We start from the raw sequence: 17,782 nt of genomic DNA, 5'->3' as shown, positions 1-17,782 counted from the left end.
AAGATTAGCATAATTAATTGCATTTTTGAAATTGTTTGCTATTGGTTCAGTAACAATATCTGTTGTCGGAGAATTTATGGAGGAAGTCAACAATAGAATCCTGGAAATAGGCACTGGAACATGCACGTAGGAGGTCAAACTAACTGATATCTTATTCCGCAGACATTATGCGAATTGCTATTACGTGGGCACCGGAATATCTAATATGGTACATTTCTGCAAGTCTCTTACGGTATTTTCTAAGCGTTCTGTAATGACTCAAACTTACCTACTTTCCAAATGTTGCGCTTCATTGTTGAACATTACTGTGTTTATCTGTGCATACCGCAAACTGTTGTGCTATTCTCTTAACTTTACAGTTGTGTATTGTTGTTTTCCCCTTCATTGTCTTCCAAAGTTATACAAAGAATAGAATGATGCGCTTCGGAAATTTTATGATTAGTTTTCTATTGACATGCAACGCTTTGCTGGTAATTTATTCATTTATCGACATTGTGTCCGTTTTTACGAGCTAATCGATAACTGTTGAGTAAGGCGTGTTGCACAAACAAAAAACACGTGGTGTGCGCGATTGTTCCGCTCCGGTTGGCGCTTGCACGCTGTTGCCAGGCGGACGCGTGACACGTGATGTTTCCGAACGAGCCCACTCCAAGATGGCCGCCAATGCCGCCATTCGCTTTCCCACGTCGCGCATCACTCTGCACGCTTCATTCTCGTTTCTTTTCTATTACCACTATTCGCGATTGCAGTTGCTCAAACATTTTGGCGATTGCATATCTCCGGCACTCTCTACCGTTATGTTGTAGGTATTTTAAAATAATGTTACTTTAGTAGTTTCGCAGTCGTACCTTTGCTTTGAGGATACCTACTTACGTATAAAGGAGTCGACTTTGTTTTTGAATGTGCTTAACAGACATTAACACACACGTGGCACGTCGAGTTGGAGCCATTAGCTAACATGTGTTAACACCGCACCCGCGAACACGACAGATGTGGGTGACGACGACGTTTATGAAACAATCAATGACTGGACGGCATGTGTTTAGCACAAATTCTTCTATAATGATGCATATGTAATTTTATCTATGCGTGAAATGCGCTCATCCTGGTGTAAGTACGTAATACGCAAATTCATTATAGAATAACACAAGTCACTAACTTATCAGTGTTGCGATTACGAGGCAACACACGCATACAAGTTGTTTCTAATAACACTCTTCTCACTCTCGTATTAATTTATTTTTTACTACTTTAGCATTGTTCAGCGCGGCGTTAATATAAGGCTGTTCACATTGTTTTCACACCGCATGATGTCATGCTCATCATTCTCAGAACATCACTTAAACTCACAATTTACTTTTTTCGTCATTTATACAAACACACGCTAGTTTTAGTACCGCGCATACCTCGTTAATCAAATATTGACAATGTCCGTGGTATAAAACGAGGCCATTGCCTCCGCGGCAATCATGGCGGAGGACAATGCTGAGCGGAAATTACAAAAATAGGTCTCGTCAACGACGCAGAATGATAACCCGCAGTACGAGTCGTCTTGCTTACGAGTTACTGAACTTGAGGTAAAGGTCAATCGGACAATAAAAACTCTGTGGTCAAGAGGAAGAGCCGTCGCTTCTATTGTTTCAATTGTAATAGGTACTTAAACGTATTAATTATGTATTCAATCAAATTCATTGATTTAAATATATTGCATTGTATTGGCATGGGCACCTTGTCTAATTTTAAGATTAAACGTTCTAAATTTGTATTTAATGACGTGAAACCAACGTAGCATACATTAGGTTTTATATAAGAATCAGTAGAATCTCCAGTGACGATGTGTGTCACGGTTATAACTCGTGCGTGTGTGGCTTTCGAGCTCATACATATTCAGAAGCTGATCTGCGCCGATAGTCGATAGTTACTCGCCATTGGCCCGCAAAACTAGCTGAATACTAACTAAACTCCGTCGCAAGATCTGCATTGAAATTGCCTACGATTTTGGTTTCCTGTCTGATTGCGAAACAGGAAAAGTTGCTTAAGTTGCTTTCACGCAGATTAACGTTCAGTGTCGTATCAGGTATTTTCATTTACAACGCTATCTAAATGACGGATTACTCCAAATATATCACTATCAACAACAATATACCTACTAAAAGCAGCAGTTCACTTTGGCTCGTATTCATATTGTTATATCTATTAATTCAGTTTGACCCAGTTGCCGCTAGATAAGTGATATCAACACTTTAGTAAGTATGATGTAGAAGTTGTGCAATTCGTTATCGTCAATAGGATCAATGTTGATTCACAGGGTTTATCAACGTCCTTTGTTCCGTAAGGTGTTCTGTAAACATTGATTACTTACTGATCCAACTCCAATACTCAATAATACTCATTCAGTGTTCAATATTATTTGCACTTCACTGACGCAAATCACCTTTTGTACCGTGTGTAATTCTTGAAATATTTTATCTTCAATTCTGTTTATTTTTACATCAAACAGAAATCACCTGTATTGTATAACGATTTTACGTAATATCATATCGTTCTTTTTCAAAATGGCACGAAAATTATGTGCAATGTCAAACAAGTTATTTAAATTTTACAATGCGCTTTAATATGAACATTGTGAATTTACCTTTTGATTTATTGTTTGTGTTGTCGTCAACAGATAAGAGTCGTAAAAAAAAACTATTGACTTTACTAATTAACATAATAAGACATTTAAGGTCGAATCGTTTATTAATTTAATTCCAGTGCGAGTAAGCAAGATAAACTACTCTGGTCGGTTGGTCAAGGTGACCTTCTGCGCCCAGTCACACTGCAGCTCCGCGTCTCCCCATTCAATGTAAATTTCCGAGACCTTGCTCGCTACTTATGTAGCTCCAAACTTAGAATTATCGTTAATTCCGAGCAGAACCGATCGGGTAATAAATCATTTAGCGAGCACATTCTTTAGGTGCACACTGGCAGTTAAATAACAAAAGAAAGAGGAACACGTGCTGCGCCGGCCGCCATTTTGCAATATAAATACCAAGATGGCGTCGGGCCGTTGGCGAAAGTACTGGGTAATTATACGCGGCGGGAAGGCGAGCGGCGGCGAGCAGCGAGGATCTATGGCCGGCCGGTGCACGCAATGCTTAGCTTGATTTATATCGTTCTCTTGTTTCCACTCGGCCGATTGTTCTCGCTTTATGTGCCCCGAGACGCGCGATTCTGTTATTGTTACCGACGGCCATGGGAACTGCTCGCGTGGGCCCACCTTTATGCGTCTTTTACGGTCGCGTTATAGAATTTAAATTCTCGTTTGCTATTCAAATTCATTCGAGTTTGACTGTTTATACCCAAAAGAGAATAAAACGGAGAGATCTCCAAACCCTGCCTACACGTTACAAAAATAGATTTAGAAGAAATACAATGGAAATTACCTGTAACGGGAAAGTGTAAAGAGCTTTTCTTGTTGACTTTGATTTTGTACACTGACATCAGAAAATATGGAAATGATTTCGATACATTCAAGATATGATAATACATGAAGTTTCTTGAAATTCTAATATCGAAGTGACGGAAACGATTAAATTATTGAAACATAAAGCTGTGATAAATTCTAGAAATATTTCCTACACATTGATCTGTTTTTCTAGCTACATAACATAAGAAAAGTGAATAAACCCATTTCCAACGAAATGTATACATCGGACAAAAATATCTCAAATCAGACGCAGTACAAATAATACATTAATTATTTGTGTCTGCCTGCCGCTATCAAACATTGATACTTTACTATTTTATTGTAATGATGACAAAAAATAAAATGGCATCGCAATGTTTTAAATACTTGAAAGATTATTGTGTGTATAAAAATACCACACGAAACGATCGGCGGAACGAGTTTAGGATTGAAGTATTTAGCAAACATAACCGAATTCGAGGTCAAGCGAGTCAATGACGCTCGTCGATTAGTGTCGATTCACGACCAGCACGCCAGGCTATTATAATAAATTCGAATCACCGCTGTTTATATTACGCCCTCTTTCTTTTTTTAGGCCAATTACTTAATTGCTTAGCATGATTTGCAACATTTCCTTAAAATAGTAGTAATGTTTTATCTGATGTGATAAATTGTACACGAATCTGTTAGTGTTCCCTTTTAAGGTGTGTTTAGTGCGATAGTGGTTTGTTGTTAATTTATTAGAATTCATGGTCGACCGCTTATGTTTACTGAGTATGTATCGTGTAGATATTCGTATGCAGTTGTAGGCTGGTTCTAATGAGCTAACGTATGGCGCTTCTGAAGCTCTTGCGCATCGTTATTCGTAATGTGATGTGACCTCGTTCCAAACATTTTTTATTCATCCCACGGCTAACAGTTGTCGTCCAAACGCGTTTTTTATTCGTAGTGCGCAGGGATCTGTTGACACGGTCGCTGTGCAATCGATTAATGTTTTACTCCATTTTTTATGGCTACTAAAATCAAACCGAATTCGTTGCGGTTGCAATTTCCTTATTTGAGTAGTCGTCCGTGAAGGTTCGAGGCTGATGTAGCAAATACACAATTACATGTGAAAGGCAATCGTATTAAGAGACTTTATCTTCTAGTTTGTCATTACAATGTAAGTTATGTTTTCGTTGAATCGCTGCAGGGTGATATCACTCTGCCTTTCTGGTGTCTTCTCGTTGCCCGGGCGTAGTGTGACATGCAACGTGAGCTATGATTTACAAGCTTAGTTTCATTGAGTTAATAGCCCGGCGATAAGGCGGTGCGTTGAACGGACGGACACGGTTGATAACAATGTTGTTCCGACACGTAACTGGATTGATTGCGTTTCAATTGCTATTGTTATCGCTAATAATGTTTGCGTGTACTACTTCACTTTTTACAAACATTCCGCGAAGTTATGACCCATTTACCGAATTTGCATAACGCTGAACATGATTTATCGTTCGTCCAAAGAATACTTTTAAATATTAGTCCATTTCAATCAGTAACAATCACCAATATCTAATATATATATTGTGAATTAATAATAATAGTGCACTCCCATAGTGCATACAGGGATAATCGCCGGTTGGTGTCACACCACATTTAGATTAAACTGTCTTAAGGGGCCTCTACGTGTTGGCTTCGGCCCCACGCACGCCTTCCAAAAGTCCGGGCCTCCATAGGCCCGAGATATGAAAAAGACATCTATACTTATAATAAATCTGTAGAGAGGTCAATTCTGTACATTAAATATTTTTTCAAAATAACTATCAGGGGGTGATAAGTGATCGATACTGATGCCAAAAATGCAATCAGTAAAATTTTTGTCTGTCTGTCTGTCTGTCTGTCTGTCTGTCTGTCTGTCTGTCTGTCTGTCTGTCTGTCTGTCTGTCTGTCTGTATGTTCCTTATAGAAACAAAAACTACTGGACGGATTTTAATGAAACTTGGTACAATTATTCTTCACACTCCTGGACAGGTCATAGTATACTTTTCATCACGCTACAATCAATAGGAGCAGAGTAGTGAAGGGAAATCCTTTTGTATGAAAAATCTAAACCACTCAAGTTAGACGTTTGAAATTTGGCATGCAGGTACCTTAGATACCGTAGAGGTGCACTAAGAAAGGAATTCCCGAAATTCCTACGGGAAAGGGAATTAGCGGGAAAATCCTTTTGTATGAAAAATCTAAACCACTCAAGTTAGACTTTTGAAATTTGGCATGCAGGTACCTTAGATAACGTAGAGGTGCACTAAGAAAGGAATTCCCGAAATTCCCACGGGAACGGGAATTAGCGGAAAAATATTTTTGTATGAAAAATCTAAACCATTCAAGTTAGATGTTTGAAATTTGTCATGCAGGTACCTTAGATACCGTAGAGGTGTACTAAGAAAGGAATTCCCGAAATTCCCACGGGAACGGGAATTAGCGGGAAAATCCTTTTGTATGAAAAATCTAAACCACTCAAGTTAGACGTTTGAAATTTGGCATGCAGGTACCATAGGTACCGTAGAGGTGCACTAAGAAAGGAATTCCCAAAATTCTCACGGGAACGGGAATTAGCGGGAAATACCTTTTGTATGAAAAATCTAAACCACTCAAGTTAGACATTTGAAATTTAGCATGCAGATACCTTAGGTACCGTGGAGGTGCACTAAGAAAGGAATTCCCGAAATTCTCACGAGAACGGGAATTAGCGGGAAAATCCTTTTGTATGAAAAATCTAAACCATTCAGTTAGACGTTTGAAATTTGTCATGCAGGTACCTTAGGTACCGTGGAGGTGCACTAAGAAAGGAATTCCCGAAATTCCCACGGGAACGGGAATTAACGGGAAAATCCTTTTGTATGAAAAATCTAAACCATTCAAGTAAGATGTTTAAAATTTGGCACGCAGGTACCTTAGACACCGTAGAGGTGTACTAAGAAAGGAATTCCCGAAATTCCCACGGGAACGGGAATTAGCGGGAAAATCCTTTTGTATGAAAAATCTAAACCACTCAAGTTAGACGTTTGAAATTTGGCATGCAGGTACTTTAGTAAACTTAAAGCTTAGTTGCAACAGGATATTACAAAATTCCCACGGGAACGGTAGTTAGCGGGAAAATCCTTTTGTATGAAAAATCTAAACCACTCAAGTTAGACGTTTGAAATTTGGCATGCAGGTACCATAGGTACCGTAGAGGTGCACTAAGAAAGGAATTCCCAAAATTCTCACGGGAACGGGAATTAGCGGGAAATACCTTTTGTATGAAAAATCTAAACCACTCAAGTTAGACATTTGAAATTTAGCATGCAGATACCTTAGGTACCGTGGAGGTGCACTAAGAAAGGAATTCCCGAAATTCTCACGAGAACGGGAATTAGCGGGAAAATCCTTTTGTATGAAAAATCTAAACCATTCAGTTAGACGTTTGAAATTTGTCATGCAGGTACCTTAGGTACCGTGGAGGTGCACTAAGAAAGGAATTCCCGAAATTCCCACGGGAACGGGAATTAACGGGAAAATCCTTTTGTATGAAAAATCTAAACCATTCAAGTAAGATGTTTAAAATTTGGCACGCAGGTACCTTAGACACCGTAGAGGTGTACTAAGAAAGGAATTCCCGAAATTCCCACGGGAACGGGAATTAGCGGGAAAATCCTTTTGTATGAAAAATCTAAACCACTCAAGTTAGACGTTTGAAATTTGGCATGCAGGTACTTTAGTAAACTTAAAGCTTAGTTGCAACAGGATATTACAAAATTCCCACGGGAACGGTAGTTAGCGGGAAAAAACATTTGTATGAAAAAATCAAATCTAAATAAAAGGAGAAACTGACTGACTCAGTGACTGACATATCAACGCATAGCCTGAACGCCTAAATGTAGGCATTTGAAATTTGGAAGGGACATAGCTTAGGTACCGTAGAGGTGCACTAAGAAAGGAATTCCCGGAATTCCCACGGGAACGGAAATTAGCGGGAAAATCCTTTTGTATGAAAAATCTAAACCGCTTAAGTTAGACGCTTGAAATTTGGCATGCAGGTACCTTAGTTAACTTAAACCTTAGTTGCAACAGGATATTGCAAAATTCCCACGGAAACGGGAGTTAGCGGGAAAAAAACATTTGTATGAAAAAATCGAAACCGCGTAAGATAGATGTTTTCAATTCAATTCAATTAAATTATTTATTGCATTCCATGTAGTACAATGGGGTGTTACATAGGCATAGGAACTAAAACATGGACCCTGTAGGGCACAGCAACGTTGAAGGGAAGAGAGGAAGTGTGTATTAAAATTAAAACTCAATGAACAATCAATTAAAAAAAAATCAATTCAATCAATTGATTCAATCTAGCATGCATGCATACCTTAGTAAATATAAAGTTTATTTTTGGCTGTATTTTGAAAAATGGGAGTTATTGGGAAAAAAATTGTATGAAAAAATCTAAACTGCATAAGTTAGATGCTTGAAATTTGATATGCACTCCCACACACACAAAGATCTCTCTCTTATATAACACGCCACGCGGACGAAGTCGCGGGCAAAAGCTAGTACAATAATAATAATAAAAAAGTTTATTTAGGTAAATTCTCAGTATCTTTGAAGGTTTGAAGGCTATGTTTGTGGTTATTGAATTATAAAGTTAGAATTGAATAATGTGTGCAGTTTCTTGAACTGTGTAGCAAGTTTGAGCAGCAATCTCCCCGAAGCAGCAGTAGTTGCCAACGCATTGTTTATTGCCGCCAGATATTCCTGCGGCCGACATCGGGAGCATCGTATGCCAACTCGTTTGACCTCATTCCCGAGACTAGCGCTGCGTAAACTCACATATCGGGTTTATGAAAACACGACTATTTTTAGTTCGCGTATCAAGCCAGACCGCTCCAACTTATTATTTGTTTGTTTTACTACGAACGTTTGCCAAGTGCGGGCCCGTTCTGACTTCCCAGCATAATTTACGATAAGCAGACATCTGCCGACGAGAGAATTCATATTCGTTTTTCGCTTATGATACAAGACAATTGCAGCTGAATATATTACAGTGTAATTGGTATCCGATTACGTTTCTCGGAGCACGAAATGTTCAATACGAGCGTTGTCGTCGTTTAATTGTGAACATAAATCGATTTGCCGTTGCCTGTCGTCCTGTGCGACACATACATTAATTGACTGGTCGGGTGACATCCGTTAGCTCGCCCCGAGAAGCAAACGGGTTACTCACGTTATCTCAATTAGAAAGTTGAAAGAGAGTTTGACAATACTGACGCGTTGACCGATGACTTGAGCGTTCCCACGACGTATGGTAATCCGATAAGGTTATTACGAAGATAAGCAAAGTAGCTGTCTGGACACTGCCGTCATGGTAACTAATTGATATACATTTATCAAATAAATGAGTCCATAAGTACTTATTTATTTCTTATTTTATTTCTCGACATGTTTGCGCTTATCTTTGTTTTCTTAATATTCAAATCATGATTTTTCTTTATAGTTCGTCTTGCCGTTTTGTTAAGTAGATACAGCATCGGCACGCACATATTTTAATTCAAATTCATTTACAATAAATCTCCTGCGTGCGGTCTTTGATATCAAAGCCACGTCTGATCTATTTTCTCTCATTTCTGATTACACAGATAAGTTCCACGTTGTCGGTTCCGATCATCTACTTAATTCCGTTGAAATTGGATCGCAAATCAGCCGCAAGGTATATCGGGCAACGCTCCGGCTGAGTCCCCATTTCTCACGTTTGGACCAGTTTGCCAGCCTGTTCTGCAGACTGGTTGAGCCACATGCCAATCAAGAAAGGCGCCCGCGGTACCTTTAAGGACCAGCATGCCGGCATGTGTTTTTGCGCTCCCTTCAAGTATGGCCGCCGACCATTAACTGCGTGAGGCGGACGGAATAATGAACGTTCTGAATAGCCTTTTGTTTACGAGGATATGTTTTTTTGTTGGAAGTCATAATTCGTTCAAGTTCGGATTCCAGAATTAGATTACGACACCGAATGCTTTATTTGAAGTAGTATTGTTTATTTAGCGCAATATTGCAAACAACTTTATTGGAATCTTACAGTTATGCTCATAAAAAACAAATCATCAATGTAGAACCTATTTCGGTCAGTAGAGACCAAAGAAACATTTTATAAATTCTAACAAATTATAAGGACCAGTCTTACTTAGCCTTAGACGGGATTCGATTGGCTCCTGATAATATTAATTACCCTCGTTCCCTCGACTCGCAATTTGTCTCCCGTGATAATTCGTGGCGTTACGATAAATTCAGTTAAGCCGCGACCACCTGCGCCGGAGTGGATTAACGAGATGGCTTAGTACATCAGTATAACCAGTCGGGTTACTACGGGAACATTAAATTGGTTTATCCATTATTCAGTGTTTCTTTACTTACGTACATTTAGATTATGAAAGTAGCGGTTTCGGAATCTTATAATGTGAAACTGTATCATTAGATCGTATACTGTTACAGCAGTTATTATAGTCTCTAACTAATCATGGATTTAAATAATGACAACATAGGTAACAGGATTAGAATTTAAATACGTCTTAACCTGTCATATGCAGCGTATTTCTTCGCAAACGACATGATTATGCTAAGTGGCGAACATGCCATTAACTAGATACATTTTCTATTGCATAACTTAGAAACAGGTTTCTCTAAATGCCAGTGGAGGCATACAGCCGGCCGATCGTGGCTCGCACCTACGCTCTAAGTACGGGTAATGCGGTTTTTAGATGAATTAATTACGTTATCTCCTTACCTAATCTGGTTTGCGGAAATCTAATAGCGAAACCGCAATACGGGATTATTTCTTCTAAAGCTGAAAACAGACCAAAATTCTTCCGCATAGTACGCGCTTGCAGAATTTTCCCTTTTATATGGAATTACAATCACTATTTCAGAATAGATAAGGTGGATTTTTTTTCTGTTTATTTGACAAATGACGATGCAATCAGATTTTTTTAATTTTTCGTATAACATTTCATTAATTCTTTTTATTTCACACTTGAAAGGAAACTTCGCTACAGTATCTTGACTATCTTGAGGGACGGCATAATTAAAATGTACATTCTCTTTCTAAATGCATTTGCATTCTGTGAAAGGTGCACTGCGAAATGGAATCACAAATCCATTAACATGACGCATATAGCTTCACGGGTTAGTGAACTGCCAGCTGCGGTGTAGGAGTCGTGGTGGTACTCTACCACCTGCCACATGTGTTGTGGCCGTTTGACCATGGTCCGCCAGCAGTACGCCATCTTGGAATAAAAATACTAAGCAAAAAGTTTCTAATACGCGAGCTAAGCGCACTGGCTGTCAACGAGGAAAAAAGTTAAGTGTGAGACAATAATATGATAACGATATGATGACAGATGACTAGTCCAAGCTATTGTGTGTACCTACTTAAGTTGTAGAATGATAACTACTTGCTATGAAATTAATTTGCCATAGCATAGAGTACCTACTTACCTACTTTTTACTTGCGTTTTCCAGTATATTTACTCTGTCATCTAAAATTATGGTCGAGTTTATATACCTATTATTTACAATTATTAAAGATTACAACGTATCTAACGGTTGATTTTGAATGAGTCAACCCTTTGTAATTAAATAATTATCATAATAAAGGAATTATCATGCCTTTACTTAAACTGATAAATATGCATACTTACGTGTAAACTTAAAATTATTTACCTATTAAACATTCCAAGATACAAAGGATATTAAAATATTCACAGTGGGACAATAAAACGAGGCTTAAACGAGCATAGGTGGGGACATAAATAGCAGACTAGTTCCAGTAAAATATGCCACAGATAATATAAATAACAGTCACTTGTTTATTTCAGAAAGCTTGGCTTGGAACAGGTTATTGTGACCGGTCCAAGAATGGCAACTTGATAAATAATCATTTCGGAGTAGGTACACACTTGACCTTTGAATTGACGAAAATATTTCCATTTTAGGCATACAAATTATTTAAGTAAACTTCTGAGATAAGGCGAATCACGCAAACACGTTTGAGTTATGTACGTAAATAATTAAATATATATTTTTGTTATATACTTAAGTGCATAAGTGACTGTAATATACAGTGTGATGAATAGCTCTAGCTTCTATCTAACCTAACCCAACGTAATTGAAAAGATAAATTTGGAAATTCTGATTACTAAATAAAGACAGCTCTAAAGATGACAAAAAAGTTTTCTTTTTTTCTATTTAACTTGTTTATTTATTTTAATTCTGAAAAATGATTTGACTAGTTACAAACTACCCTATAACGAATACACTTTTAAAATCGTTTCGTTTAACATTTTTTTTTCTTGTTACAGAATCATCACCAGAACGGGAAACCAGAGAAATTAACAAAAAAGGTAATAAAATACAGTTGTTAAACGATTGAAATATGTCAAAGCTTGTTGATGTGAACACATTATACAAACCACAAATCTGAATACCAAATGTGTCGATACCGTCATTGTAACGCAACTGTTTACTCGTAAGGTTTCAGTAAGAATAATCTTATTGCTAAAGCTATAAAGGAGATGACATACTTGCCAACTTACAACGTTAGGACATTACAAGCTGTTCACCCGATTGTCCAAAAGTAAGATTACAACTTACTGATGTAAGTACGTAGTCGTAACATGAGCCATATCAGAGGCTTTTGGCGGCTCATTAGTAACCCTGACACCAGGGTTGATGATGTTGGTAATCCACTTATAACGCTTCCCTAACTATCATTACAGGCGATGACGCAAAACAAGATGATTACTCCAGATAAAAATATATACTAACAAAGTGTAGGTATTATTATGTTCATATAAATAGGACGGTCCCTTATTTATGAATGTATCAGAAATGTTAGCGGAAAATTACAGTTATCGCAAATACCTACTAATTCGTTTTTTTTATCATTATATAAATACATTTTATATGAATGTGTGGGTGTTCGTGATTTATTAACTGAGATATGAGCTTTATTTACGTTTCTCCGTCATCCAATCTGCAAGCCCCAATAGAATCACAAACGTGTTTGTGTTGAAAAATTGAGATCGCCCTCCGTAATTTAACATTCAAATCGTTATCTTTGTTTGTCCACTCCACATTTGCCTATGGATGTCCACTTATACATTACACCTTTAAAACTTGAGGTCACAGCGGACGACAAATACATTTGTTATTATTATTTTCCTATTTAAATTTCAATTGGGTAGGTACCGAAGTAACGGGGTCATGTCGTTTTCGATAGATTCTACATAATTCTTTATTCGTGCGTCTGCTTCATATTTTACAATAATGTTAACCAAGCTCTGCAACGGTACACGGTTTATATTTATGACATTCATTCATATGTAATGGAAGTCTCCTTGAAGGGACTGTTTACATCACCGTCTTCTAGATAATGGTAATTCTTTAAGCAGTGCATTTCCAGTAGTTTGATCAGCTTGTTAAGTCTCACTTTACGTTGTGCTTGAAGATTTGTTTGGTTTACTTGTAGGTTGAAATAACACGTTCCCTCCCTTCGGGTTTGTACGCCACACACGAGGTTGTGCCACCCTCGCTGTTATGGCTTTATTTTCTTTTCCCCACGTCCACCGCACCTTTTGGTACCCGGCGTAATAAAGTACATTCGAGGTCACTCCAAACCGACTGAAGCTTTTGTTTATTGCTCCATAAAACGTGGTGGCTAGCGTTAACGCTAATTAAATAGCCCTATCTCTACTCTCTTTAACTGAACTGATGAAATAATATTTATAAACAAGCAATTTCACAAATAACCGAATGTTACTTTCAATTAGATATTCACAAGTCAGTATTAAAAACGCATTAATATTTAAACAACTCAAGTGGTCATAAAAGTCATGATTGATTCTGACGCCACCGTATATTCCACGAATTTGTATTCGACTCTTAATCTACACTATAAATAAAACTAAAAAGAGAGAAAAAGGAAATCGTTACCGAACCAGTAACAGATCGGTTTGTGTGCGTCATCTCAACTCAAAACGCATGTACGTGTGTAATTAAATGAATATTCATGGCATGAAACGCCCCGAAACCATTTTTATATGCCAGCGCGGGGAACCGGTCTCTCGCTTTTTTTGTTGGTGTTTAAGTTCGGATCGTGCTCCAAAGCGATTACCGACTGTTATGGCCGCCAGTGTACGATATAACTTGTATTTATAATTTACAAACACCTGCTTATGCGTGAGTGTAGGCGCACAGCGGATATGATTAATACAATGCCATTTTATTACTCAGATCACGTTCCCTGATATCATTCCGCGATTATTTTTAACGAGTGCGAACTGTGTCTGCGAAATTGCAATCATTTGCAGAAATAAAGAGGACAGATAGTTCGTAATGATGAACAGTAAAAGGGAAGGCTTCTGGCGTTAATTAACCGAAGCAATTATAATGACCATTAATGGCGTATGATTACGATTAGCTGGGTAAAACGAAACGTTGCGTTTGTCTATAATGTTGCTTTGCAATGAGCTGGAAAAAGGTGATGGAAAAAATGTAACCCGAGGAGTTTCTATCTCAGCTTTGACATAGACATTAGCGCGAACAGATTGACAACACAAAAGAATAGTCGAACAATACCGGCGGCGGATAATGGCTGAGGTCAGGCGAACGAGTCTGACCAGTATATTTTCGTGTCTCGCCGCGTCGTATATGCCATGAAAGTCGCCGGTGAAAGTACGGCGCCGCGTCTAATTCGACCGACCGATAATATTAAATGCGTTTCATAACATACCTCGTAAACTCGTAATGAAACCGGTTTCTTCGTCTCAGTTTGCATGATAATCTTTTTCATATTATAGCGTTAAGTAACGTGTATGGCAGCGGGGTTTTAGAACTGTATAATAATAATAATATTGGTGGTGATGTATAGGGGATTTGTGAAGCTGCCCCGGGGATCTTTTGTGTCGTCGTCCTTGGGAAGGTCTCAATGTTATTATGTTGTTAAATAGGTTTCAGCCTGCTCTCCTTTCAAATAGTTTCCTTTATCCAATGTTACTATATACTTGTTTCATTGATAGTAATGAAAACTTTTGGGGCTTGTCATGTCACAAGTGGCTTTTAAGAGTACTTATATAATTATTTTCCTAATTATCTTCAACGGCATATGTTTACAATACCTATTTGAGTATTTTTTAAATGTATCTTATCTTGTACGTGCACAAAGTAATAAAAAAGACAACGTAAATAATAGCAGGCCATCAAGATAAGTGAAGTAAGCGCGGTAACCGTTATAATCGCTGCAGTGAGTGACTCCTGAGGCTCACATATAGGCGCGGGCGCAGCCAGGAACCGTCGCCCGCGCAACTTTGCAGCGATGCATTAATGAGCCCGCATGTCAACAGTTCATCGAACCACCGGAATTACTTTTTGCTATTAGCTAATATTATGATAAATATTAACTGATGGGTGTTAAAGCAAAATATAACGTGTGTCTGCAGTATAAGACGAGAAATACCTCAGTACTTAGTTTACCTTGACGGAAATAGTTGTTTTTCATCGTATTTAATAAACTATTATTAGTACTTGTGATTAATAAACCATTTTATCCTCTACCCATTCATGAGTAATATTTCGACACGTTTAATCTTCAATACCTAATATCAACCCTTGTGTAATACATTTAATAAGCACACTAACGTAAATACTTACCTTAGTACTCCTTAGCACTTGTGTGTTGGCTAATGCTCAGGTTTCACATACACTCGGCCCATAACCGGTTCCGAGTACCTAACATGCAATTTTGCTCGACTTTCTATCAGACGTGCATGCACCGCTCCCTCGCGTTTACACACCTATATAATCTTGTACTATCCTAGGTCAAAGATAAATTATGAAATTCTGATTACTAAATAAAGACAAGTCTAAAGGTGACAAAAAAGTTTCCTTTTTTTTTCTATTTAATAAAGAAAAATGTAATAAAAAGTGCGACATTTTGTCTCGTTTTCTATAACGCCACAGGTTGCTTTTTCATATAAATTCCATACTAATATCGTGGTTTGACGTTTAGTAAAGAGTAAGTGATTTGACCAGTTGGTAGCTACTCTATTATGACATTACTAAATACATGTTTTAGGTAAGTTTACCCTGCGGTTGCGTACAGTACTCAAGTGGCCCACGAATTGATCAAATAAGATTCGGTCGTGTGCGACGTCAATGGATTTCAATATACGTTCAAAGAATTCTTAGTTGAGTTTTAGTTTGTTGATATTTTGCTGAATCATTTCAATTTGAGAGCGACCGTCTGTTTTATTGTTTAATCTACGGATAACATTTGGAGCCGCATTGTGATAACAGTATCAGAATGATTTATATGAATAGACAATCGGAACAAAAGAACAAAGTGTATGATGATATTGAACATGCGACTGAATAATGATTGTATGGTAATAACTTGTAGTAATATGCGTCGGTTTGAATATAAACACGGCGAGCGCACGAGGGGAAAACACGAACGTAGTCTCATGCCCACACATTTTAATGGTACCATTATGGTTTCCTTGCGAGAAATAAGTAAACATTCTCTTTCAACTTTTTGTGTGTAATACTTGTGTTTACTTTAAAGGAGTTACGTGAAATGTGAATGTGAAACCTCAAACTGAGTTAGAAATTATACTTACGCACCGTACCTACTTCAAATAGCCTACTTAAACATAGTTGGCGAAGTGTGTTAGGTTAGTTATTACAGGCTGATCACCTGATTGTCCAAAAGTAAGATGATCCGCGCTTGGGAAGGCACGTTAAGACGTTGGTCCCGGTTACTACTTACTGATGTAAGTATGTAGTCCCTTGGGGCCCTTGGCGGCTCAATAATAACCCTGACACCAGGGTTTATGAGGTTGGTAATCCAGCAATAATGCTTCCCTAACTATTATTATAGGCGATGAAGCAAAACAAGATGATTACTACAGATAAAATTAGATACTAACAAAGTGTACCTACACTTCATATTTCATATTATTATGTTCATATAAATTGGTAGGCACCTTATTTATGAATGTATCAAAAATGTTAATTCCACCCCACACCCCACATGATAGAAGAGTGTAGATGCATATACTGGTTATCCAGCAAAACTTACCTGTATATAACCAGGAAGCGATGCATCTCCACGTAACATTTGTCACCACTGTCTCCCGCAGTCAGGGTCAAGTCAGCCACATTCGCCGCCTGCCACCTGCGACCGGTCTAGCTACTTGCTAACGTTACGACACGTTATTTATCGTCGCCATGATTTTATGTTACGCAATATGTGCGGCGTAAATGGCAATCGTCTTACATTCTCGCAATGTGGATTTGATTTGTCCGTATGTACGTATCTTATGAAGTGTTCAGGCGACGGGTTCAATCAAAACTAAATTAATTAATCTATTGTCTAAATGAAATTACTCTAGACGTATCTAAGCGCAGATATCAAACAGTTCTTTAATTTATAGGTATAATGTGAAATACTACCTAGGTGTAGGTAATACTGTGTTGAAAGCAATTTGCACATAAAAGAATTATCTTTCTTCATACATAAATTCTAAAGGCTGATACTGTCAATCAACACGTCGAATTGAGAAGTAAGACATAGTAATCTGCAATATACAGTGAATATTACACAAGGCGAATATTCCGTCGAGTTAACTGTTCGCAACACAAAGGAGGATGATTGACGGATTTTTTGCCAACTCACAGTCTGGTGATTTTTCAAGATTTTATTCCCCTTCGCGATAAAAGAGAAAGTTGAAGTGAAATTGACAAATGTCAATTTCGTTTATTCGCTGTAATGTTAGATACCTGTCTAATGCAGATATAATCTTTGCCAACTATTAACACCTGGCCAAATGTCGTTCTTGAACTTGAAGATCTTGAAAGTAAAGTCGTGACTGTGATTAAATGAGCCGAAAGTCTTTTGTCAGTAGTGATAGCACCGTATTAGTATAGTGTCGATAAAATCGAATGGTCCGACGTACGAGAGCGCGGTCGGTCCGGTCGTCACGAACATGCGCCGGAGTGTAGGCGGCTACTTTCTCCTAACGGTACCCTCCGGCCGTCTCGCCTACAGGAACAACAAGATTTGACTGACGCAAACACACACGATCGACATATAAACTACACTTTATTTCTTTGCTTGGCTACTAAGTCTTACCAGGCTAAACAGAAACAGAAATTCTGTGTTTCATTGTATCTAATATTGATACAATTGAGTTGTTACTTTGCCTGGCTCTCTATATTAGTCTGATTATACACGATTACGACATCTATATTTTGAATTTTGTTTATCTG

At 38.0% G+C, this 17,782-nt stretch overlaps 1 protein-coding gene across 2 annotated transcripts in view; it reads left to right on the top strand.

Annotated features, from left to right (window-relative positions):
* Positions 1-17,782, top strand: part of LOC126371147 (lysine-specific demethylase 3A) — a 177,906-nt gene that overhangs the window by 122,162 nt on the left and 37,962 nt on the right. For both annotated transcript variants that reach the window (XM_050016369.1, XM_050016370.1), the window contains one exon: positions 11,815-11,856. In XM_050016369.1, coding sequence (XP_049872326.1) covers positions 11,815-11,856 — 42 coding nt within the window. The remainder of the gene's footprint in view (positions 1-11,814; positions 11,857-17,782) is intronic.

Source organism: Pectinophora gossypiella, chromosome 12 (assembly GCF_024362695.1).
Source record: "Pectinophora gossypiella chromosome 12, ilPecGoss1.1, whole genome shotgun sequence".
Lineage (NCBI taxonomy): Eukaryota > Metazoa > Arthropoda > Insecta > Lepidoptera > Gelechiidae > Pectinophora > Pectinophora gossypiella.
Note: the sequence above shows the minus strand (reverse complement) of the source record. Positions and strands in the feature narration are given on the sequence as shown.